Source organism: Pseudoliparis swirei, chromosome 14 (assembly GCF_029220125.1).
Source record: "Pseudoliparis swirei isolate HS2019 ecotype Mariana Trench chromosome 14, NWPU_hadal_v1, whole genome shotgun sequence".
Lineage (NCBI taxonomy): Eukaryota > Metazoa > Chordata > Actinopteri > Perciformes > Liparidae > Pseudoliparis > Pseudoliparis swirei.
In genome coordinates this window covers 6,371,756-6,398,453 of record NC_079401.1, presented here as the reverse complement: position 1 = coordinate 6,398,453, position 26,698 = coordinate 6,371,756, and the positions used below count along the sequence as shown (strand labels likewise).

At 49.7% G+C, this 26,698-nt stretch overlaps 1 protein-coding gene across 1 annotated transcript in view; it reads left to right on the top strand.

The window, feature by feature from the left end:
• The first annotated feature begins 2,213 nt into the window (after window positions 1-2,213).
• Window positions 2,214-26,698, top strand: part of pard3ba (par-3 family cell polarity regulator beta a) — a 101,910-nt gene continuing 77,425 nt past the window's right edge. Inside the window, exons 1-4 of the mRNA XM_056431005.1 lie at window positions 2,214-2,699; window positions 7,362-7,463; window positions 19,827-20,007; window positions 25,667-25,761. Coding sequence (XP_056286980.1) covers window positions 2,583-2,699; window positions 7,362-7,463; window positions 19,827-20,007; window positions 25,667-25,761 — 495 coding nt within the window. The 5' untranslated portion in view covers window positions 2,214-2,582. The remainder of the gene's footprint in view (window positions 2,700-7,361; window positions 7,464-19,826; window positions 20,008-25,666; window positions 25,762-26,698) is intronic.

Sequence of the window (26,698 nt, the reverse complement as noted above, 5' to 3'; positions counted from 1 at the left end):
ATTCTTCAAATTTGGTGGAACGCCATACGCTTTCAAGCTTTGGTGATGTTTGCTTTAGTTATGGGAGGGAGCAAACCTCCTTCGCCTCATCGTCTTCTTCTTCAGAGGGGCTATCGAGTCCAGTGTCGTTCACCGGGAGCACGACACAATGAAGAATCGAAGACTAACGTACCCCCAAAAGAACCTTGTGAAACGTGCATGGGTGTGTTAAAAAAAGAAAGAAAAAGAAATCTGATTCCATTTAGAGCGCAGCGGATTCTTCAAGTCCTGCAGAAGCACTCTCATACCTTTTGATTTCAAGACCCGCTGTTCAAAACAATGCATGTCGGAGCCATCGACGGGAGCCCCTTCACGTGATTTCTCTGGGTAATGAAGTCCTCGAAATGTCAATCAGCAATCTCCCGTCGCCACCTCGAGTGCGGCTTTCTGAGGACGTGACTTGGAATATGCGGTTTCTTTTGTTTCTTTTTTTTGTTTAGTTTTTTTTCAAACCAGAAGTTGAGTGTGGAAAGTTAATAAGAGACGCTTCTTTAGGCACACACAGCTGTGGCAGAGCCTTTCATTAGCCAACGGTGTGGCCCTGTTGGATGGAGAAGCGGGCCTGAAAGCACCGATACCGCCGTATCGCTCACTTTGCTCACAGGGATTTGTATATGTTCCATGGAAACACACACGCTGGCGGAGGGCAGCCAGGTATTGGCAACAACACCCTGTGATGAGTCAGCTGCTGCCGCTGTTCACCGGGGGGAACACAAGCAGCATCACACACACTCAACACCGTGTTCAACCAGGTAGAGAATGAAAGATGATCTTAAAGGATCAGAGCCCACGGATGATCTCTCTCTCTCTCTCTCTCTTTGTACATTGGGGATGAGAGGAGTGAGATGAAACGAGAGGCAAAAGAGGCTGTCAGCCCTTCATTGTTCAGTTCCGTACATTTCGGGTGAATTACAGCGGCAGTGGAAATAATTGCTTGTCCCAATTATGAATCCATCTGCAGCGGTGGCTTTCTGAATAAGGCACGGGAGCGTGTCAGCGGCCATTAATATCCATAAAGGCAATTTCACAACACACTTAATGAAAGAAAATGACAGAAAATAATTGGCAGGTAATTAGTATGCGTGTACGTAGAGGTGTATGTGTGTGTGTGTGTGTGTGTGTGTGTGTGCTTATACAGGGGGATTAGAAGGAGTTAGGCTGACATAATTATCTGCAAATGTGGACAGTTTACCTCGTGGTACCTCTGTGCTCGAATATATTATGACTTCACAGTATTATGTAGACACACATTATGGCATTTAGGAAATGGTTTAAAAGCCAGAATATACATCCAAGGTGTTGCTTACGTTAAAAAAGGCGATAATAAGCGCAATTAACTATGACAAGTAAAGGTTCTCATTGTGGAGGAGAATGACCGCTCTCAATGTTTAACTATGACATATTAAAACGTTATCATTCATTTTTAAAAATCATTTTCGTTTCCACACTCTGTGTATGCACATGTTCATCTGTTAAGAAGCTCACAACAATACCTGGGAAATAAATGCAAAGGATTAAAATGCACAATATCGGCCTCTAATGATATATATATATATATATATATATATATATATATTTTTAAATCTCAGCTACCATGAACCCCAGCCCTGACAATGGCGTTAGTATGTAGCGGGACAAACCCTTCCTCCCTTGCTGCAGTGTGGCTGACCTTTAACCTCATGTTGTGATGTGTTTGTATGGAAAGGATGAAAGCTGTCCCGAGTAACTGATTGGTGAGTGTATGTCACATGATCTGCTTGTTGCGTTTCAAACACATTTGGATTATTCTATTTCGGAGCAGTCTAAACCCTGAATACACATGGTTGTAAAGTCACGAGTTGTTTAGGCATCTATATTAAATAAACCTGCAGCTCATGAGGATATTTCATATTTTAAATCCATTCTGAAACAATATTAGGTTGTTAAGTTATTATATCACACGACGTAACCATTGCGTAATGTGCATTCAAACGCATTACTGCATGAACACAGTGCTATTGGTGATGGTCAAAGTCCAACATGTGTTTCTCTCAAAAGCCCCAAACTACATCAAACACATTAAACTTATTCTGAGAAACTATTTGAAGAGCAACATTATCCAAACATTAAACAAACTAGGAACCCAAAACGAGGTGGGCCACTGCGAGTGTCGCTGGGAATGCGGTTTCCTGCAGCGCTCGCGCCCCTGTGATTTCTTCCGGGTTCCTCACGCACTTTGTTTTGTTTGGGTGGATCCTCGCGGCGCTCCGCGATGACAGAAACTCGTCGCGCTCCGCCGCTGTAGCTTTCTGCGTTTCTCCCCCGAGACTTTGCGTAAACGAACCATGTCGTGCGCGCGCGTCGTCGCTCGGTAGAGGCGGACCGGACAGAGTGACTTCACCGGGACTTCGACCGGACCTGAGACACCTGTTGCTCCAGTTTCGTCTGACAGGTGCCGCCGTTCTCGCCCCAGCCAGGCAGCCGCTCCCGGGGTCGAGTCACCGACCCGGAAACTTGGATTCCTCGCTTTACTAATTTCACAACATTTGACCTTGACGGCTGCCATGAAAGTCACCGTGACGTTCGGGGACACCGCGGTGGTGGTTCCCTGTAAACCTGCGTGGACCGTCCGGGATTTAATCGAGCAAGCCACGCGGAGGTACCGGAGGATCTTGGAGCAGGTAAACACCTTTCAAACCGTCACTTGCTCAACTCCCTCGGGGCTTCCCTCCCCATAACAACCTCCACGTTACCGGGTCCCACGGGTCACAATGTGGTTTTAATTCCACTCGTTCTTCATGTTTTTATAGGAGCAACAGCTCCCATAACTTAGTGATGGTGTCACGTGACCAATATGTGGACATGGGGAGAGACAGAAGGCGTTTTTGTGTCTAGAGAATTGTTTTACTTTGTCACAATTGAGTAAAGAATCCTTAAGAAGTTGGACTTTTAAGTGTTGTTGTTGTTGTCTTATTGTGCTGGTGCAGCCAAGTGATCAACTTTTATATTTCATATAAATAATAACTATTGCACCTTTTGATGGTCAGCCATCTCTCACTAAAGAAGACAACCATCACAGATGGGCGCGCACATTCCTCAATAGACCAGAATGCAATGCAGCTGCATAACATTTAGGATTACGGGCAAGGGGCTGCGACTGGCCTCAACTGGAAGAGAGACAAACAAAAACAAACAAGTCGTGCGGTTGCCTTCTGTCTGCATGCAACATCTGGCTGGATGCACAAAGTTCAGACCCAAGACCAAAGGTATTCTGGGGAAATGACACACGCAACATCGCAAAATATCCCCTGCACTGGTGTACAGTGTTGTTCTCCCGTGGCGTGTGTTGTTTTGAATCTCCCTCATGTACACAAAGATGCCCCCCCCCCGCCCCCTCCTTCCTCCCGACGCTGCAATCATTTGAGCATTAATCACTCCGCCGAAACTGACCTTCGACTAATCGTCCGCCGTGTATGTGCACGCTGTCCTGGCGCGATAGCGTGCCGACGTGGGCTCCGCCTCCCGCGAGGATGCGAGTGGCGCCCGGCCGCGGCCCTCCGGCTGCCTCCCGGTACAATGGCTCCCTGTTTTACGCTCGGTATCTCAGCGAGCAGGTGGGAGTTTGCCGTTTGATGCCCCTCGACGTGGACGTGCGCCGCCGTGGTCAGGAGGCTTTTTGTCCCCTGAGTGATGGGGGGATTAGGATTGGTGACAGGTCCGGGTCTTATCGGTTGGCCGCTCCCCCCCCCCCCCACACACACACACAATTCAGCCCGCCCATGTACCCCCGCCCCCCCCCCCCCCCATTGGCGAGGCAAAAAAAAAGAAGCTGTGAGAGGCCCGCGTGGAAGCAGGGACTGGAAGGATGGATTGCTTCCTCGCAGTGAAGAAGCACACACAAACACCTGAATGGCAACACACACACACACACACACACACACACGGAGGAGCTCATCTTGCCCGGTGTCCCCTGAGCTCGGACATCGTCGTGCCCGCCAGGCGGTCCCGAGGATGCGAATCCGGCTCACCGTTGAGCACGCGCCAAGCCCCCTGATTGCTTTTCAAAGAGCATGTTAATTAGGACGAGCCGTTGCTGACTCAGCAGTCTGTTGCTGCCTCAGCAGTCCGTCGCTGCCTCCTCCTCCTCCTCCTCCTCCTCCTCCTAATAGAAGCAGATCGCCGCGAGGACAGTCCGTCTTCCAGAGAGGACCGGATAGATCTGTCCGGCTCCTCCTGCCAGCAGAATCCACTTAGCGGCCACAGTAACCGCACATTTCTCCACTCACCGGCCTCGCCGCTGACAGCAGGGACGGTGTCAAGAAAACTGGGTTTAATTGCAGAGAATGTGTGTGTGTGTGTGTTGGGAAACTGGATTCTGCAGACCTTCATTTTCAGGTTGTTTCAATGTAATATCGGACTCGTGCAGCCGCCGCCGTCGTGTGTGTGTGTGTGTGTGTGTGTACGTTGTTAAGGAAACGTTGTGAACTGACAGCCTCCTAACGAACAGTGAGATCGGTGACACAGTTGTCAAGTCACACTGTGTAGATATGTATCGCGAAATGTGACAAAAGCGTTTCCTCATCGCGCTTCCACACGTTATTCCACCACCTCGGTTGCGACGGAGTCTGGGGGAGTCGTGTAAAGATTTGCACCCCGAGGCTCGATATGTCGAACACCGGGTCCCGTTATAGCTCCACCACTGTGTCTGTCTTCATCACACACCTTTAATAACACGATCAAAGAGTCGAATCCACATTTGAGACACTGTCACACATTAATTTTGGATGAATAAATGTCATTGCAGATTACCTTTTGACGCAACATTTAAAGTCCTCTTCCTTTTTTTTTTTAAACGGCGATGAAGTAAAAAGTGTGTGTGTGTGTGTGGGGGGGGGTGCTGTGAGTGCTGTCCCTGCAGCTTCAGTTCAGATTACAGCCCCCATAGCGACAGCTGACTAAACGAGCTACAGGTACATTTCCTCCTCCTCCTCCTCTTCCTCCGTGTGTGTGTGTGTGTGTGTGTGGGACCGAGAGGAGTTGTCCACCATGTGTGTAAGACGTCAGCTATGCGGGCGGCATGTGATGTGGCCGTTCCGCATTCCTCAGACTGTTGCAGAGGCTTTTGTGACTTTGCATTGTGGTGAACTCTCTGCGTCCTCCCAGAGACGCCAAAGCAGAAGAAAAAAATCACTCTCATACCTCTTATATCATCAAGGTGTGTGCCTTAACGGCGGTGATGTCACGACAAAAGAGCCAATTACCGTGCTCCCCCCCCCCCCTCTCACACACACTGGGAACAGTGTTAGTTCGAGGCAGAAGAATGCCGGCGGGCCTTCAGGTCGGACTGGTTCTTCTGCGTAAATGCTTCGCCGTGACGTCTTCGCTTCTCCATCTCACGTGTCCCTACGGTGAACATTATCACAACAAACACACATATAGTGTTAGATTATTGTCGAAAGGTGTACTGGATCGATTAGAATTTTGTTTTAATTAGTTTGAGGCAACGTCACTTTATTTTGAAAGGTCATCTTGTCTCCATCTCTTCCTGGCATCTCACGCTGAAACAACTCGTGAAATAAGAAGAGCCCATACAGAAAGACCAAGCTTCCAAAAAGCCTCTGGCTTTATTCCTGTTATTTTGAAATCACAGTCTCACCCCACCATTTGTTTTTTGTGTCTCAGCCAAAGTCATTCCAGCCTCCTCCTCCTCTTCCTCCTCCTCCTCCTCCGGCTTCTTGCCCGGAGCCGGTAATTTAGCTGCTAATGTGGTCTTGTGTCGCTCTGGACAGATTGCTTCTTGGAACTTCCTAATGGGCTTTTTTTTCCTACTGCACACATTGTTAGAAACTATAAAGGCTCGTCGAAGATTTCTTAGCCGATAAATTTCTTCTCATAGAAATGTTGCAGGGGGAAGAAATAGCAAATATGTGGTTGTCGGGGATACATTTGACCCATCGGGAGGCGTCTCACTTTCTTTCTTTCTTCACGCGATGTATCATCAACCTCCTCGTAGGAACGCTGACGCCGCGTTCACGCCAAAACATGTTGCGACTGGTGGCAAATGATGTTAATCCTTGCGTGGTGGACGGCGAACACGATAACTGTTTCCACGGAGTAAAGCCACGGGGATAAGCCACGCCCCCCTCTTAAGGTGCGAATAAACGCGCGTGAACTACTCTTCCCACGCTCCCACAGAAAAAGGGGAAGATGCTATTGTTCGCTTACTTCTCTGTTGGTTTGGTTGACGGCACAGCAGACCACAGCCCTGGTTCTCTTACTGACAACGGTCCGAGGGCCCGGCCCGGGGTACTTCCTGCTCTGTGGGGCCTTGGTGGCAAAATGGTTCTTCCCCGCAGAGTGGCAAAACTTGTGTGGGGGAGGAATAAACACAACACTCCTCCCTCCCCCTCCCTCCTCACTTCACAATTCTCTGCACATTCTGTACCTGCTGTTGTGCAAAGTAGGTCATCTGCTGCTCCTGCATTCTGCTGACTGACACTTGTTTCTGTAAACATTCACAGTGGCGGAGTTGAGTGGAGTTATTTGACCATACTTTATCTTGAAACAATGACTGAAATCTACAAAACGTACACTACCGTTCAAAAGTTTGGGGTCATCCAGACAATTTCGTGTCTTCCATGAAAACTCACTTTTATTTATCAAATGAATTGAAAATTGAATAGAAAATAGTCACGACATTGACAAGGTTAGAAATAATGATTTATATTTGAAGTATTAATTTTGTTCTTCAAACTTCAAGCTCAAAGAAAGGCCAGTTGTATAGCTTATATCACCAGCATAACTGTTTTCAGCTGTGCTAACATAATTGCACAAGGGTTTTCTAATCAGATATTAGTCTTCTAAGGCGATTAGCAAACACAATGTACCATTAGAACACTGGAGTGATCGTTGATGGAAATGGGCCTCTATACACCTATGGAGATATTTCATTAGAAACCAGACGTTTCCACCTAGAATAGTCATTTACCACATTAACAATGTAGAGAGGGTATTTTTGATTAATGTTATCTTTCTTGAAAAAACAGTGCTTTTCTTTGAAAAATAAAGACATTTCTAAGTGACCCCAAACTTTTGAACGGTAGTGTATATGTGTGTGTGTGTGTGTAAGGAAATTACACATCTGGAATCCTTTTGTGAGTCCGTGTTAACGATCTAAAGAGTTTAACTCATCGGCTTGTGTGTGTTTCCTTTGTGACGTTACGATGGCTTTATTTCCACGTAATCCCGGTTGTTGCTTTTCTCAGTTTAATTGTACAATTACATTCAAAACAAATAGAAATGCTCTAACGATGTTCCTCCTGTTTGTGTGTGTGTGTGTCCAGTATGAGGAGAGTGAAGTGAAGACCCACCACTTGACGAACATGTTAGGAGGGATCATGGACATGGACGACCTGCTGATCGACCTGTTGGAGGACCGGGAGAAGGTGAGGTTCTTCCTCTCTCTCTTGGTGTGAGCCGCGCGTTAGAGTCTGGTCGCGGATTTATTTTGACTGCAGCCTGGCAGGATGACAGGAAGTCCAACCAACGCGGTATTTGTAAATCCAAACCGTGGTCACTGCTCGTTAGGGGTCTTAAAACGACTCCATGTGACGCAATAAAATTAAAAAAAGAAGAATAATCGTGCTGCATGTTCATGTTCATGGAGATGCTTGAAAGGACATTTCAGGTTTTAAATCGAGTGAAACGTCCAGGGATGCGACTTCCCAGAGCCGAGCTGGGAGTTAACTGCGTTCCAGTCACATTTTTTTATTCCTCTCGCTAATTTCCCCATGAATACATTCCCAAAATGGTGTTAATAAACCGCCCGAAATCCATATTCATAAGCCCAGATGGAAGACGAATTATCAACACTTAGTCAGCAAGAATGAAAAGAAATAAAAAATAGAAACGGAATATTCTGCCGACCCGGTGACAATGGTGTGTTAAAGCTGCGTGAACAATGGAGCGCGTGCAGAAGCATGCTGATGCGTGTTAGGCAAAAAATAGTCTTTGTGGGGGCGAGGGGAGGGAGAGAAAAAAGAAAAGGGGGACAGAGCTAAATAATAGATGTGTAAACTTGGTGGAGATCTTCAACTGTGGGGAAGTTTTTTTTTTTGCCATCACAGAGAACAGACGCTTCATTTTCCCGGGACGATGGGAGCGTAATCACAAGATCGGTTGTCTTTGTGCAGAAGAGGATGAGTCTGGCGTGGATTTTAATGACTAATTTCTCCCCCCCCCTTTAAAAACTGCTTTTGCGTCCCAGTGATGATGAAGTGTCACGGATCAACTCCCCCTCTAGCATGTGATCAGATTCCCTCGCTCACCAGTCGGGCCGCCGTGCTCTTTGGGATCCGGCGCTCCGCTGAGCAAACGCTTTCCCTCCAACCTGCGCGGGAACCGTCTCATTTACCTTGTTTTGTTTCTTTTCCTCTCTCCGCTTTCATCTACAATTCTCCAGACACCCCCCCCCCCCACCCCCCTCATCCTCCCTCCGGCTTTCATCTCGCTCCTCATTTCATCCTTTTGTTTTCCCGCCCCGCTGATGGAGAAGATAGCGCGGTCCTGGCGACGGTGCCAGTCATCCGGCTTATCTCCGGCGCTCTCCGATTAACCAGCTGTGCCTGGCGTTCTCGATTAGTCCGGCTCCCCTTTTGTTTGTCCACGTTTTCATAACCTTGCCGCCAGATTCTATCTTCAGTGCGTTCCTTTTTTTTTCTTTTTTTTTCTCCTCCTCCTCTTTTGTTTTTTTCTGGGTTCGGTTATTGTGGCCGACGCCGTTTCCCCATCAATCATCCAGGAGTGGTCCCGTTGCGAGGGCCCTCCGCCGCACAGCGGGGGGCCCCTGTGTTAGCCGCGGATGCTAATGAGACATAATGGTAAGCTATTTGTACGCCTAGTGGTTAGCTTAGCCCGCGAGTCCAGACCTCTTCATCTGTGCCAGCCCCCGACCATTACTCAACGCAACACACACACACACACACGCACACCCACACGTCTGCTGTGTCCGCCGCCCCGCGCCGAACCACAGGCAGGCGTGCCTGGAGTAGCGTGTTGGCATTATCGTCCACGGAAGGAGCGCCACTGGTGGTTGATGAGGGCGGAGATGAGGGGGCGGCTGTGATTTGATTACAGCTCACACACACGTACACACACACACACACACGTACACACACACACACACACACGTACACACACGCGCTCTGTTCATTAGCACCCCTCCACCCCACCCCGCCGTCTCGAGACACTCCTCATTCAACACACACACACACACTGCTCCACGTGGGTCGTGTTGTGATGAGGGGGCGAGGGGATAACCTATAACAAAAAGTCAACCTTCCATCCCAATTCAGCTGAACGAGAAATCTAATTTCATGGGAAATTTAATAGAAAAAAAGAAGAAGAAAAAAAACCCCCAGGGGAATGATTCCCTCCATCTGACTTTAATTAGCCCTCCTTTTTAAAAATTATTTTTCTTCATCACTGCGCCGACAAAGACGTCCACAAGCCTCCCGTGGGGTCTCGGCTCGCTGTAAACGGAGGAGGGTGGCGCATCCCAGCTGACGTCCCTCCGAAATGTCAACCGCTTGATCCCATCATGCATCTCCCATCATGCATCTCCCATCATCCATCTCTCCTGCCGGCACGTCGCGGTGAAGGACGCGATGCTGAGAAGAAAAATGAGCCTGGGGGGGGCGGGCCCACGTAAATATGTTCTGATATTTAAAGTAGGTCTTCGGTCTTGAGCATCCTTCATATACTGTACCGAGAAAAGGACACCTCTTTGAATAATTTCGTCCATATTTATTACTTCATATTTATTTCCATTTCTTTTACATTTCTTCACACCCGCGACCCGGCCTCGTGCCGATTGGACGACGCCGCTGCAGATTTGATTCCCGCCGGTTACGTCGCGGGATTCGCCCGAAGTCGTTTCATCACATCTCAGACGTCGGCCCTTCCGACAGGCGCCTGGGAAAAGTTCGGCGAACGGCGGCGTGAATGGGAGCGTGATTGCGAGGCGCTGATTAGCCTTTTGACGTGAACGCTGCTTTCTGCGCGTTTCGTTTGCTCCCTCGAGAGCTTGCCGGAGATGTTTTTCCCAAATATCATTCTCATCATGATCCATACGCCCTCACCTGTGTCTGTCAGGCACATTTGAATACTAACTAGAAGTGTGCCGTGGTGTGTGTGTGTGAAACAAATCAACCTGGAAGCACTCGTCACGTTCCTTCTGTCGTCTGCTTAATAGATTTTTTTTATTCGCGCAATAAGAACATTTATTTCTTAAGGTCGCCGCCAGAGCCCAGAGGCTACAGACATGCAGAGATTTGATGGGGGGGTGGGGCTTCAATTATTCTCATGATGTGAAGACGCTAAATATTGTTTGTCCAATCCTACTTGCCAACTTTAAAATGACAGAGGAAACTTCGCGGATCTCCTGGATGTGGTTGATTTAGACGTGTTGTGTTTGTTATTGTTGAGTTACTTGAAGGTTGCTTTAACCAAACCGTCTGTCATCAGGACTTGTTGCAGGAAGTGTAATGTCTGCATTGTTCAGGCCTGCGTGACCTTCATAAAGACTTCCTGCCGAGCTATTGAATTAGATGGAGTGGAGAGGAGTTCCCGTTGCGTTGTCCTTATCTTGTGTTTATTGTGCGCTCTCCCGCTCTCAAATGTCAATTATACATTCATATATTCAAATCTCCCGTAAACATCCAGTATATTGAATGAAGTCAGATTATCTCTGATGCCTGCAGATCAGATCAGACCGGCGGGACTCGGTCACTTGAGCTGATTTCATCATACCTCATCAGCCTTGACCTTGATTCAACCACCCCCCCCCCTCAAGCTAACTGAGCAGCACAGCAGCTCTTCATCTGATTAAATTCAATTAAAACACACACACACACACATTCACCAAACCCTGTTTGATTATAATCACGAGGCGGGACCTCGAGGAGGGCTTCAGGAGAAAGAGCTCTCGCCGTGCCCGTCTGCTTTTCATTTAAGTTTTCTCTCAAAGTTGCACTTTTGGAATTTTAATTCCTGCAGACGATCCGTCGCTCCACCTTTTTTGTTTTGTTTTCTTCTTCTTTTTTTCTTTCTTGGGACTTTGAATGATGGCGCCTCCTCCAAAGTCATTTGTCAGCTCGCTGAAGCAAAAGGCCGGGGCTTCAGTTTCGGATAGGGCCCCCCCTTTATGTCCCACCACCCCCATCACCCCCTCCCTCGCGCGCAGGTGTGTGAGAGACTCGCAGAGGCCACGCGGGGTCATCGCCCCCCCGCGCTCAGATCTTGTCCTTTCGCCGCTCCTCCGCCTGTTAATCACACGGACTCCGTGTCGCCCTCCGTGTCGCCATCGCACCACCTATTAGCTCCTAATGGAGTGAGACGGTCGGGCTGCAACCTGATCCGCCTTGCCTGCCGCGGAGGGGTGGGGGGGGGTCTCGAGGCCAGAGGTGCACCGCTCGCTCGCTCGCTCTGCGGACGGCGATGTGCGAGAAGCATTAATGCGTTGAACTCAGAAACCTCTGGGCTTGTGTCACGTTTGCCGTCGCCGTTGGCCGAGGACCTAATCACGTCCGGCTAATGGTCTGTTCTCGATTAACTTGTTTACAGCAAATCTACTCTCTGACCTCTCCAGCCTCACGCCATCTGTTTTTCTGGATGACATTGCCCCAGACGAGTGGATGTGTGTGTGTGTGTGTGTGTGTGTTTACCTCCGCTCGCCGAGTCTCGGCTCACTCCAGCGGCTAATAACTCAAATCAGCAGAAAGTCACACTCCTGGACGTGTGTATGTGTGTGTGTGTGTGTGTGTGTGTGTGTAGAAGTGTGCACTGCCACCGCAGCTCGAGGCTACACGCTGGTGATACTGAGTCCAACTCATTTAGGTTTGAGTATTTAATGATTTTTTGGTGCAATTACACAGCTGAAGCCGCATCTGTGTCCGCTGTGTTGCAGCCACTGTGTTATTATTCCCTTTTTAAAAATATTTTTTTGGCCTGCCCCTCGTCCCCATCGGCGAGCTGATTGGGTTAATGAATGGAGCTCCGCGGCCGGTAATGTGTCTGAATAGGCCACTTGAAATATTCGGCAGCCCCCACTGGACAAGGGAAGGGCTTGTGGGAATTTTCATTATCGCAGATGATGATGAGGATGATGATGTCGGCAGTTGGTCTCACAGAAAAAACGATGAATGTGCCCATCGCACATTTCAAATAGTTTATTTTTGTCCGCCCTACAGTCCAAAACCCCCAAAAATGTAATGTGTTTGTACTAAAGTAAGACATAAAAAGAGAGAAGCTTCATTCTCTGCACAAGGAATATATGCATTACGCATATAACAGATATAAATATTTAAAACCAGACTTCAGTGCTCCTCCGACTTCAAAAGGGGGACGGGTCGATCACCGAATCCATGACGGCACAAAGTCAAATCGACTCAAAGGAAGAGCCTCTTTGTCCTCCGCTGACATCAGGAGATGATCATGAAGGCACAGGACGAATTCCAGACCATAATAATAACATCTAACACCGCCGCCACGTTGAGGGCGAGATGAGAAGTTAAATGCGTAACGCTGCGTTCACGTGAATATTCACAACGCTTTACTCGCCCGACTATTTGTGGTTTATTCATTCGCTTTATTCGCGCTTGAGGGGGGGGGGGCGTGGCTTATCTCCGTGGAAACGGTTATAATTTCCGCCATCCATCATGGAAGAAATAACCACTATTTCTGCTTCATACTTGCTGTGGACATCCCACAAACGTCACAACATCAAACGCCCTCGTGTTTGTGTTCATAACATTAATATCATATATATATTAATACATAACAAAAGCGAAACATGTGCAACGCTTTTGGTGTGAACTATTGAAATGTGCCTGCTGGAATTCATCATCCAATGAGATCTAAAATAATGATCTCAACTGTTTCAGAATAAGTAGATAAAAACAAGCCCAAAGAGTATCTAAATAATACAAATTAATAGATACTTATGAGGATCTACGCACTGTATGCGCTCATGTATTGTGTACTATATATGCGCGTATGTGGAGATGACCATATAGAACAAGGAGGTTGAATATGTGTGTGTGAATCTGTGTATGGGCGGGTGATTTTGCGTAAACTTGCTTCGTGGAACCGAGAAGCCTGACTTATGTAATCCTAACCTTCCTCCTTATCCGGATGAGAACCCGGGTCTCACAGTAGGAGAAGACAGAAACTCCGTGTTGATGAATTCCTCGTGACGCTCACATGCACTGTTGTTATGAATAAGCGGATTCCTTTTCATTGGGGGTGAAGCTGTCCGAGCGCGAAGCCACAGGATCGTTTGATGTTCCAGGAGAGCGGAGCTCCCGGGCCCCGTCCCGCTAACTGATGGATGGTGCTGTCAGGCGCCGGTTTGTACTTTTTTGCGTCTCGCAGACGTGAGCCGCCGCACGAATCCCACTTTTCTCTCCGGGCTTTGATGTCGAGTCAATAACTATCTAATAAGGCGTGTTGGAAGGAACACGCATGTTGATGGGTGCAGGAAAAATACTCCGGGTGAGGGCTTTCCCCCTCCTCTCAACCACCTTCGGGCTGTGAGTGACGTTGGCTCTCCATGGCAACGGCAAGTGCCGAGTGTCAGTAATGTATCGCACACACACACACACACACACACACACACACTGCAGAATGTTTACCCCGAAAAAAGAAGATTTTATCAAAGCTTTTGGGTCATCGTAAATACAGCGGAAAACTGGTACATTATTGATAATTGTATGAATTATAATACGGAAAAAAACATCCTTAAGGTCACTTCAAACCTCAGTAAAGGAAAAAGAGAGCGAGAGAAAGAGGTGACGTTTGGTATGAAAGTCTAATGTCGAGGAGGAGGAGGAGGAGCCTTTGGAGGAGAGAGCCACAGGTGAGAGGGCAAAAGCCTCGCAGCTCAGAGTTAATCACTTCTTCCATTTCTCTGTCAGATCCCGGGAGGGAAGGAAAGAGGGAGGGAGGATGGATGGAGGAGGTTGGAGGGAGCAGCTGGCCCTGCAAAGGCCACAGGGAGAAAGAAAGCTGATTATTAGACTCCGACTTTTGGGGGAAGAGAGCTGGGACGCGCACGCTTTTTAATACACGCTCACGACGAAAGGCTCACGGCGCCCGCGTGCCGAGGGGCGCGGCCTCTTTCTCCCGGGACCAGGCCCGGCGGAACCGGGAGTGACGAGCGAGCCGGGTTGGATATTTGTGTGCCTGAGAAATACAGAGCCTGGAGCTCCTCTGTCACCCACATCCCTCACTCCTCCTCCTCCTCCTCCTCCTCTCCCCACAGGCTCTCGGGTGTGTGTGATTTATGAAGAGTTTACCCTCTCCCTTTATGAGTGTGCATAAATAATAATGTGGCCTTTCACCGCGCATAGCCGCCACCGCAGTGCCTCAGCTGGTGTGTGTTCGCGCGCGCGGCTGGTGCACACACACACACACACACACACGTGACACACACGTGCTCCATCACTGTGGCTGATGCGACGGATGTGAGAGGGGGAGAGAGGGGGGAGGGGGGGGGGGAAATGATAACTCTCAACCTTTTTGGCAGTGTGCCTGAACAATCGGCCGTTAGCTCTGCACACTGTTCTTTTCTCCCAAACCTTCGCCTTTAAAAAAACAAACCAAAATAATAAAAAATGTTGCCGAAACTTTTATTTCTCCCCGGAAACTAAGTTTATTTTTTTTTAACCTGAACTGTCAACAATTGAATCACAGATCACAATCTTTAAGGCCAAAACAATTTATTTAGACATTTTCTCACAGCTGCCACTTCACCGTGAACAATTTAATACTCGGAAAAGATTCCCACGTCTGATAAACAACCCGAACCCGAGCAAAACAAATGAGCCGATAAGCTGTGTGCATGCTAAAAAAAACTCACAGGTATTGCTCCTCGACAGACTGAATAGATTGTGGTAATTCCCAGGAAGTACCAGGATCCAGATGTCCAGTGTGCGTCCCTAATGTGTTACATATAGTTTCTATGGCCTCGTATCATAACCACGTGCCGATAAGAGTCTTATCTACATAATGCAACCATTTCTGAGCTGGGCCTATAGATGAACCAACTTTAAAGTTAGCGTCGCATGTGTTTTCTTCACTTTGCACATATATAAAACGTGGATAAACACGCTTGGCGCTTCTCTCCCTCGGGGTCGACGTTCCACTTCCGATCCCCGACCTCGCGCCGCTTCTTTTCCACGGCGTGAGAGATCCGAGTTGTCGTCGGCCCAATTTGCCCGAATGCAAATCCTTCAGACCGCTGCGGCGACAGAATGAGGAACTCCCGTCGGCAGCTTGGCGTTCGGAATCGGAGAGAGAGACGTCGCCCACGAGGTTCATGCGGTGATGTCATCGTCATGGTTTGAGGAGACCTGACGAGTTGGATTGTGCATCCGTTTGTTGCGCTTGAGTTCACGAGTGGGAGGCACTGTGTGTCTCTGCATGTGCTGCTCTCAGTGTGTGTGTGTGTGTGTGTTCCTGAGAGGTAATACTCTACATCTGCTCGTGTGCTGTATAGAGTGAGGCTGAAAGAGAAGCGGGATTAGCCTCGCTCTCACCGGTAATGCTCCCAATTTTCTACTTGTTGAACTAACACAGGCTGCACATTCCTCTGTTGGCCCTGCACAGTGCCGTGCAACGTGTGTGTGTGTGTGTTGAGTATACAGTATGTGCCCCTGAGCATGGGTTAGTTTTTGGTTCGCACCCTTGGGTGCATCTCTGCCTCCCCCGAGTTGTTCGCGACTGAAGGAGAAACGCCGCAGAAGAGCATCCCGAATCACAAGCGACTTCTCGTCGATTTTATTTTGTATTTGTTGTTAAAAGGCGACTAAGCGCCTCGTCGTGAATCGATTGGCGTTTTTTTCGCGCGCGCTAAGATTTCCCCGCTGCAGTATCCATCACGCTTCACCAACCACGCAGAGGCCCAATCTCCTCGCATCCGATGCGCTCTTTGTTCATCTGAGTCGTGGGTGTGATCCCGACTTTCCAGTCTCTCAGCCGGTTGGGAAACGAGAATCAAAACGACGACGACGACGACACCCGGGTGTTTGGGAGTCGCGCAGTGTGGAGAAAGTATCACATTTCTGTACGCGGTTCCGGTTCATCTGTTGGATGTAGAGTGCAGTTTAAACCGGTTTTTGGCTACGCGATGCCTTCAGGGAACGTCGAGCCACCGAGAGCCGGAGGTTTAGTCCCTGTGATTTAGATGTTAGCGCTTCAAAAAGCAGCTGTCTAAAACAGTCTTTGTAAACCTTTACTTTAGTAAAGAAAGTGTGTGTGTGTAAGTTAGAAGCTCCATCTCTCTGTGTGTGTGTGTGTGTGTGTGTGTGTTTGAGAGAGAGAGGGAGAGATGATTGGGTTACCGCACTCGCTGTCAGGACGCAACGCGCTCCTCCTGTATTATGCATCTCTCGTTCAAAGAAAGAATGAAGAATAACGCGAGAGGGAGAAAACGGGGGAGAGGGAGGAGGGAGGGGGGGGCAGTGGTAAGATAAATGACAACGGCACAAAAGCAGGGCATCTCAATAGACTGGTAACACACACACACACACACAGCAGTGCTAGACAGTGATGAGAGAGGAGAAGAAAAATGGGTTGATTAGTACCAGAAGATGAAATAGGGAAGTTTGTGTGTGTGTGTGTGTGTGTGTGTGTGTGTGTGTGGTGCTAATGCTTATGTAAAGACCAGCGTGCAGTGGTGTTCCACTAAAGCAAGGTGGCACTGTTCATCCTCTCCCTGTGAGAAGAGTGTGTGTCTAATTGTTTCCACATATAAATCTGTGTGTGTGTGTGTGTGTGTGTGTGTCTCTCCACGCTCAACATATATCCCCCACAGGGTGTCTTATACGGGACGTGCCACATTTGGCTAATTAATACTGCGCAAGTGCATGAATTATTAAAGACACTCGAGCGTTCCGGCTGTGAGCCTCGACATGTAAACACCGTCCACCGTTTGCAGCAGCTGAGCTGCGTTCACATCCCCGCCATGAGAAAAATAACAAATAAAATAACCCAAAGCTCTGATTGAAAGTCCCAAACAGCCAATGGCAACGACGTGACCGTTCATCCGGACATCGTGAAGCACTTTCGCCGGAGCTCCACGTCCGAGTGTCTCGGTGAGGAGAGGGTCCCCCGAAGGATGAGCTGAACATCTGGGTATCGCAGCGTCAACCGGGGACGACTTCATCGTGAACATTGCGGCTCACGATCCGTCCCCTCGGAGTCGGAGGAGAGCGTCACAGCTGTGGCCTCCGGCGGGGAGGGACCCTGTCAACAGATCTCCTCAAGATCACACCCACAAATAAATTGTCAGTGTGGGGCGTGTGTGGTTAGGTGTGTGTGTGTGTGTGTGTGCGCGCTTGCCGTTTCCATGAAATAAGTGTGTGTTTGTCTGCCGTGGGCCACGTGTGAATTCTGACATTTTACAACACCAAATGCTGTCTTTATCGGCTGTTATTGTGTGTGTGGCGTTCATGTACGTCCGATCACACACACACACACACACACACACACGATCTCCCCAGCCAGTCCAGTTGGATACACACGCCGCATCATGATTTACACGAGCTGTTAACACGAGGATATGAAAGGTTTGTGTTGGCCACGGGTAACAGCGTGTGTGTGTGTGTGTTATGTAAATGAGACAAAGGGGTCACATTATTCAGCAGTAGTTGACAGGCAGGCTCCCCAGGTCCATATCAATATCCACCCCCCCCCCCCCACACTGACGCAGAAAGGAAAAAGAAGGCGATTTGTCTCCTGGAATACTGATGCAGAGCGCTGCTGTCAGGAAACACGGCGAGACAGTCGAGGTGTGTTTTTGTCTTATTATCATTCTCCGTCCCGCGGCTCCACGAGAGCACGCCGCTGTTTGAAGGACTAGATTTCAAACCACCGCGTCCGTAAAATAAAAAAAAAGAAGCTTCCCGAGATTCCTCCTCTCCTTCTGTTGTTGTTCATGATGATGAGTATGGATGCTGGAGCGTCCGCATCGCGCTCCTTCAGCACATTAAGCAAAGCAGGGGGACCTCCGATATATTAAAGGGCCGGTTCACCCAAAAGACAACGGAATAAATGAGAAAAAAACCCGCTGCATGTAGATTTCGATTTTAGTTTGTGAGATTGAGGATTTGGATTGGACGTGGCCCGGACCAGAAAACAAAGAGTCCTCGTCACGACTCGTCGAGAAGCAGCTCCGCTTCGGTCCCGGAGGAAGCGCGCCGTGATCCGTTCTGTTGATGGCTGGTGTTTGTTTGAGTGATGAGTGGAAGCAGCGGGGCCCTCCGTCTGCAGCGCTGTCAAAAAAAAGGAGGAAGAAAAACACTCCCCGGAAAGCAAATCATCATCAGCGCTCTGCACATTAAGAGAAGTCGTCGTGCCAAACGAATGGAGTGTGTGTGTGTGTGTGTGTGTGTGTGTGTGTGTGTGTGTGTGTGTGTGTGTGTGTGTGTGTGTGTGTGTGTGTGTGTGTGTGTGTGTGTGTGTGTGTGTGTGTGTGTGTGTGTGTGTGTCACATTACGCTCTGAGACTTCGTCTTTGATTGATGCTGTCAGCGAGTTTGGAGAGAACGAGACGGAGGCCCGGAGAGAGAGAGAGAGGAGGGAGGGAGTGAGGGAGGTCAGATAAAGAAGAGAGAAGGAGCTCCAGAAGCATCCATCAAGCGGCCAATCAGATGGTTTTTCCTGGCTTTCGGTCTTTTCTTTTTTCTCTCCTCCGCATCTGCCAGCCCCTTAATTCCTCATCTTTCCTTCCGCTCACTCGCTCACTTAACCCTTGTGTTGCCTTCGGGTCAATTTGACCCGATTCAATGTTTCACCCTCCTGTCGCCTTCGGGTCAATATGACCCGATTCAATGTTTAACCCTCCTGTTACCTTTATATTTACTAACATATTTTACCCTTGAGATCAATATGACCCCAGCTATTAAAATCTCCAGAAAATTATTAGAATGAATATTGTTTTCCAAGTTTAAGTGTGAGGTACTTTATGTTTGTTTGTTGACTCCCGAAAGAACACCGACATTAAATATTGAATCGGGTCAAAATGACCCGAAGGCGACAGGAGGGTTAAATATTGAATCGGGTCAAAATGACCCGAAGGCAACACAAGGGTTAAGCTCGCACACACACACGCACGAACGCAAACTCAGAAGTCGGATCTCCTTTGCGCGCCGTCGGCCAGGTGTCACGAGGATATTGAATCACGGGAGGTTGAGGTGCGAGGCGGCGTCGCGGCGTGATGGATGATACATATTTCGCCGCCTACTTCGCGCTTATTGTTTATACACACACACATACACACACACACACACACGCGCGCGCGGGCGGGCGCCGTGCGGGCGCCGTGCTCCCGTTGTTGTTCATTGACGTGCTCCACTCGTCTGTTTTTTTCCATCCCTGGTTTCCATTGCGGTTATTGCTTTTCATTAAGTGGTCATTTCCTTCGCACACACACACACACACACACACACACACACACGTTCCCCCTTTCGATCTACCTGCCATCATGTCCCTGTCTCAATTAGGATTGTTTGTCGTTCCTCTGCCCTCCATCCCCTGTTCATTTGCCTCATTCGACTGCTAATTCTGCACACGCACACGCCTCGCCCCGCACGCGCACGTGCGAATCCCGGCCTCTGCTGGTCCGAATGAGTTAAGAACTGAGGAAGTTATTCGGCTGTGAGAGGTTTGAATTCATCTCTGTTTCCTTAACACACATGCACTCATGCACGCCGCGTTCCAGACATCTGACTCTCCCCTTGTGTCTTCCAGCTCGTGGCGGTGTTCGACGTCCAGCGCGGGCGGACGGGGAGTCCCCGGGAGACCGTCTCCAACGGCTCCTCCAGCGCCGCGCCGAGCCCCGAACCGCTGCACTACTTCTCCCACCCGCCGTTCCACCTGCAGCAGCCAATCAGAGGAGAGATCGAAGTCAACGAGGCCATCCTCAAAGCCAGTACGTCACATCCCTGTGCATTTCTTTTTCTTTTCTTTTGCTCGAGGTTTTTTCCAACTTCCTCTCAAGAAAATATTCCTTTTCTCGGATATTACATATTCTGCACTGCACGCCAGATGTTGCAGTTTTAAATCTCGACGGCTGACGAACGCGGCGGCCAATCAACACATTTTGTTTTGTGCGTGTGAGAAAATGTATCGTGTTGAGACAGCAGGAGGAAATGTGTGTGTGTGTGTGTGTGAGTTCTAGAGAATAGTCAGAAAATACATTTATGGAACAGCTGTAAGCTGAACCTGCTGCGTCCGGAGGTAAGTATTTGTTCTCTTCTTCCTGTGTGTTGCCTGTAACTTGATTGCGTGTGAAGAACAGATGCGGCGTTGACGCGGCGTCCTCACCCGGCGTCCTCACGTCAACGCTCTCTACATTCTCCGGTTTTCACACGCGGCTCAGACGGAGAGACGCAAATGAGACACGACGACGACGACGCGAGAAACGCGGCATCCGTACGACGGCATCTTCTTCTCCGCGGTGTCGGGGAAAAGCTCGAGGCTCCCAGGCGTCGTGAATATCCGTAACTCAGTACGTCGTAGTCCTTTTGTAGCGTGGCCGAGCCTCCTGCCGGACGCTGCTCGGCCAATCGGCTCTCTCGATGTCCGCGTCAGTCCTGCAGGGAATTTGTGACTTCATGTTTTAGTTGTCAGGGTCAGAGAAAAATATAAATACAGAGACAGGAAAACACTTCTGAGGGTTCTTAGCGGTGCAGTGAGTCGCTCAAGGTCAGCTCCGCGAGTAAAAATAGTGAGAATGCACGTGTGTGTGTGTGTGTGTGTGTGTGTGTGTGTGTGTGTGTGTGTGTGTGTGTGTGTGTGTGTGTGTGTGTGTGTGTGTGTGTGTGTGTGTGTGTGTGTGTGTGTGTGTGTGTGTGTGTGTGTGTGTGTGTGTGTGGTGGTAAAAAATAAATAAAAAACTCTTCTTGAAGCTTTTTGAAGGAGCGTGGAACGACAGATACACTTCACTGTGGATAATCTAGATTTGAGTCTGCCTCCCGTTGTATTGGTTAGGTTGAGCTTTGAGAGGATAAAGGATTAGAAGAGCCCGACAGACAGGGGGGGGGGGGGGGGGGCTGTCTAATCACCGGGCCTCCCCTTTCATTCTCCTCCCTCCATCTGTTTCCACGGTGAGCCTCCACCATACACCCACCTCGCCCTCCGCCTCTGTCATCGGCCCCGCTCTCCAGCCCCGTCCGGACGTTTCTCGCCCCGCTCGACCATTCAGCTTCAGCCACCTGCCCACGCAGCGCCCCGTCCCCACCCGGGCCCCTCTAGACCCGCGACCCGTTAAATCCCCCCCCAAGCCCCCTCCATCCGCCGCCCCGTCTCTGCGTGGCTTCCAGCTCTAACTAGATTAGCGCTGTAGCCAGTTGGCATGCCCGGGGTCCAGCAGAGCGTGAAGGGACTAATTCCAGCCCCCCGTCTTCAGCCCAGTGGGACCTCTTCCTAACCACCCCCCCCCTCCCCCAAACCCTGACTAACTTGGTTATGACGTGACCCCGTGACGCCCCCTCATATAAAGCCAGACTCATGGTGCAACGAGGCCGCTTTTGTCATTCGGACATGCACGCGCACACACACACACACTGCATTGTCAGAACCTAACCCGTTCATCAACACATCAGCCGCCTGGAAGAGTCGGGCGGCCGCAAACCGACGTGGACGCTTTAATCGCACTCCTCGCCGTAATGCGATCACTCCCAATAATCTGGTGATATGAGCGCGTGTCATGGCACCGAGTGGCGGAGGCGTGATTCAGTCGTCAGTCGGGCATCCGAGTGTTTGTGCGTCAGGTTGGACCGCTTGTTTGAACAGGCTGATTGGACCTCACACCACCCCGGTGGGATGATTAGACCGGCATTGATCCGCTGCTGCACACACACACACACGCACACACGCACACACACTCTTACACTTCTAGGAAAAGAGTCCTTATCGCATCATCCCATGAGCAGCCGGCGCCGCGCTGCTCAATCGATTGGTAGAAAAACAAGACCACACTGGCCTGTAGCATGACCACACACACACACACACACACACACACACACACACACACACACACACAGACACGCACACAAGTAGATATAAACACAGAAGTCATTTGTAATAAATATACATATAGTACACAAACACCATGGACGCATGCTTGCACACACGCACACATATGCGCACGCACACACACACACACACACAGTCAGAGAGAGACATGATGATGCCTCTTAGTTTTCATCCGGGCCCGGCGGTGAACTGCAGAACCTTCGTGCGACAAAAGACGAGAGGAAATTCTTAAAATACACCTCCGCCGCTCCCAGAATTCTCCGATGGAGAGTCGGAGGCGGCCAAACAAAGAAGTGGAAGCTCTCAAGGCCTCGTCGGAGTCCCTCCAATGACACTGGTCTCAACGGAAAGACGAGGAGCGGAGGAACAACACCCGTTCGATGCGCTCGGCCTTTTGTTTCTCTGGCCTTGGCGCGCCTGCCGAGGCGGTTCCGGTATTTATTTAACCTTGTGGTTGCGGCTGCGCAGTCGGCGTCAAATTGCCCGGCCGAAAATACACCCAAAGTCCCGGAGGTCCGGCCTCCTCCTCCTCTCCACCCTTTCAGCAAATGTTTGCGATCTTAAAATAAATGGAAGCTGAGTGTTCAGCTGCTGATGCTGCCGGTAAGAGCGACCCCCCCCCCCCCCCCCCCCATGAGACCTGCTGTAGATCCTCAACACTGTGGTCAAATACTGCTTTTAGATCCATTCATCTGAGATGATTTCATCACTGTAGGTGGGTCATATATATTCATCTTTAACCCTTGTGTTGCCTTCGGGTCATTTTGACCCGATTCAATATTTAACCCTCCTGTCGCCTTCGGGTCAATTTGACCCGATTCAATGTTCAATGTCGGTGTTCTTTCGGGAGTCAACAAACAAACATAAAGTACCTCACACTTAAACTTGGAAAACAATATTAATTCGAATAATTTTCTGGAGATTTTAATAGCTGGGGTCATATTGACCTCAAGGGTAAAATATGTTAGTAAATATAAAGGTAACAGGAGGATTAAACATTGAATCGGGTCAAATTGACCCGAAGGCAACATAAGGGTTAAGGACGTTTAAATGTTTCTGCCTCGGTGTCCATAAGTAGTAACTTTGACTTTACGGATGAAAAGCCTTTCGGTAAATAGGCCGTTTCATGAGAGGTAATCCTTTCCACGGGATTGTTCTCGTGTGTCAGACTCACTCATGTTGCGTAAAAAACACCAGGTTTTCTCTCAGGGTGCATGTGGACTCATTGTTACTCTCCAGGCCGCATTCTATGTCCGTATGGAGCCCCTTTCCTCCGTCTCAGTCACTATTGATTATCAATGAGCTCTGAGCCAGTCTTGTTTACAACCGGCTAAACCGGGGCTGACCCCAGTGAGCCCGAAACTGTCATTCCCATCAGTATCTGACCCTCCGCGACCCCGCTTGACCCTCCAGAGGTCAACGCAGGTCAGGGGTGACAGCCCAGTGGCCTTCGGGTTCCTTCACAGGGCCGGGGGCTCGAGAGGGAGGCGGATTAGACTCCGACGTCCAAGCGGAGGAGGCTTTATGGCCCTGACCGCCGGGTAATGGACCCCGACTGCGACCGTGGAGTTGCATCACCGGCGACCTGGAGGTGACGACGGGACGCTCAGTCGGCAAATCCGTTAGCACCATTTTTTTGTGGTGGTGGGGGGGTCAGGGAGTCAATCTGTATCTTAAAAAAAATCAACAGGACCCCGTCTGAAGAGGGGCTCTGATTCAGTCCGGCTGGCGGTTGGTGGTGGTCGGGGGAAAATCTGCAGACTGGCTCAAAGTTTAAAATCTTGAACTCCACGGCATCCCGTAGATAACAACTCATCATTAATAACATTGAAAGAGCACCTGCGGCGTTCGACCTATTTTTTAGACGCACGCGAGGACAATAGATAATCGGGTGGAGAGATCTGACGCCATTGATTCGCCCGCGCCGGTTTGATGGACTCGTGTTTTCCTCTTTCGGGTCTTTTTGATGCCGGCGCGGAGAAGAGGCCTTTTTTCATTTCTGATAAATCAAAGCACGTTTCACCGCTGCATGAAGCAACCGATTGTCCTCCGTGTTGCTCCTCCACTAAGTCTGCTTTTCCAAATCGGATGAGACGCTCGAGGACGAAGCGGGAGAAGAGACGCTTTTTGAAGCCGAGTGTGTCGCTCAGCGGCCACGGGCCGGCGGAGGAGGGGGAGGATCAACTCGTCATGTACGCCAATTAATGAAAATGATTAGTCCGACAAACCTGAACGCAACACGTTGATGTTGTTTGAACCGTAAAGGGTGTGTGTGTGTGTGTGTGTGTGTGTGTGTGTGGTGGTTGGACAGACCATTTTTCATCGGTCTACACACACACCGAGACCCCTGCCCGCTCCTTCTTCCCTGCTCGCGCTCCTCCTCTGCTCTCTCTATTCCGACCACGTTAGACCAGGACCCTGTCACTGACCCTCCAAAGAGAGATTGATTACAGGAAAGTAGCGCATTTTGTTTGCCGTCCCATTTTTTTCTGTGTGTCGATGGTTTTCTCCCTCCTCCGAGGTCGCCGTCTCACCGGCTCCCCCCCCCCCCCCCCCCCCCCACACACACACCCTTCCTCCCTTACTTTTTGTTTATCTCACACTCTTCCCTGTCTTTATTTTCGCCTGTCGAGTTAAATTTGAAAACACCCTGTCGTTTTTTCGTTTTCTTTTACATCCACAAATAACAGACCTGCCAATGTCCCTGCTCCTTTGGTGTGTGTGTGTGTGTGTGTGTGTGTGTGTGTGTGTGTGTGTGTGTGTGTGTGTGTGTGTGTGTGTGTGTGTGTGTGTGTGTGTGTGTGTGTGTGTGTGTGTGTGTGTGTGTGTGTGTGTGTGTGTGTGTGTGTGTGTGTGTGTGTGGGGCTTGCGCGTAAGAGTTGGGTGGCTGTTGGTTTGTGAGTCATCTTGAAATTAATTATATATATATATATATATTTTTGTTCTCATCATACAGGGATGGATTTGTCCGTATGAGATCTAAAACATTTTTTTTTAAACGCATCTATGTCTCTACCTGAGACCCCTGAGCATCGTCCATGTCTCTACCTGAGACCCCCGAGCATCGTCCATGTCTCTACCTGAGACCCCCGAGCATCGTCTATGTCTCTACCTGAGACCCCCGAGCATCGTCCATGTCTCTACCTGAGACCCCCGAGCATCGTCCATGTCTCTACCTGAGACCCCCGAGCATCGTCTATGTCTCTACCTGAGACCCCCGAGCATCGTCTATGTCTCTACCTGAGACCCCCGAGCATCGTCCATGTCTCTACCTGAGACCCCCGAGCATCGTCTATGTCTCTACCTGAGACCCCTGAGCATTGTCTATGTCTCTACCTGAGACCCCTGAGCATCGTCTATGTCTCTACCTGAGACCCCTGAGCATCGTCTATGTCTCTACCTGAGACCCCCGAGCATCGTCTATGTCTCTACCTGAGACCCCCGAGCATCGTCTATGTCTCTACCTGAGACCCCCGAGCATCGTCTATGTCTCTACCTGAGACCCCCGAGCATCATCTATGTCTCTAACTGTGTTCTCCTTCTCCACGCAGACAATACTCTGTTGGTGCGGAGCAGCAGCGACCCGATCCACGAGGCCCGAGCCCCGCCTCCACCCGATGACCGCGGCAGCAGGACTCCTGACCCGGTAAGCAGCCTGTACACAGGGTTGAGTAAATTCCTCTTCCCCCCCCCCCCCACCCACCCTGGGCTGCACTTAGCTTGTCAAGCGCTCTCTGCCATTAAGGAGGAGGACTCGATGTACTTGTCCCTCTCTGTGGGCAGGACGGAGGCTGCGTGAGGTCACCGTGGTACATGTGGGTGTGGGTGTGTGTGTGTCAGGTGGAGAGAGGGAGTCCTGTTGTTGTTGTTGTAGTTCCCCCCACGCTCCTCGCGGTGGTCACTAAGCAGAACTCGGGCCTCAGCGAGGCGGCGAGTGAACAGGATGACAAAGCCCACGTTTCAGGCTCTATAGCTTTCAAACAAACCAGAAGGAACAGGCTCATCACAAATGGTATGAAACATCCTCACAACCTGAGACCTATTAGCACAGTGTTTACCTTCGAACAGGTATTGCTTCATCCTGTTATTTCAAAGAGGAGAACCGAGAGTACCCGTTAGCTTGCTGCGCGCGAGAGGCCGTCGCAGCTCTCGGGCGTATCGGGTCCGGGTCCTGATTGACTTCCATGGATCAATACACTATCACTTCACTGTGCTGCTCCTCTATAAACCCCCCCACACACACACACTTTATCTTACTCATACACACTTACAACTAACACACACACTTGTGTCACCGCTCTTGTCTTGGAGGAGGTATTGAAATCCAGATAAAGTGTGATTGAGGCTGATAAAAATAAAAAAAGCACTCCGCCCCTTTCAAGTGATTTTCTTTCTCTTTTTTTTTTTTCACTGGCTGCCACAGTGAAGGCCAAGGCCGGCCCACTTCTCTCTGGCTTTTGATTCACGCGTACAGCAGCCCACACACACACACACACACACACGCGAGGCTCTACGTCTTTATCAGACGGGCTCATGAAACCGGCAAAAGGCTGAGCGGTGCTGAACTCCCCGGATCGAAGCTA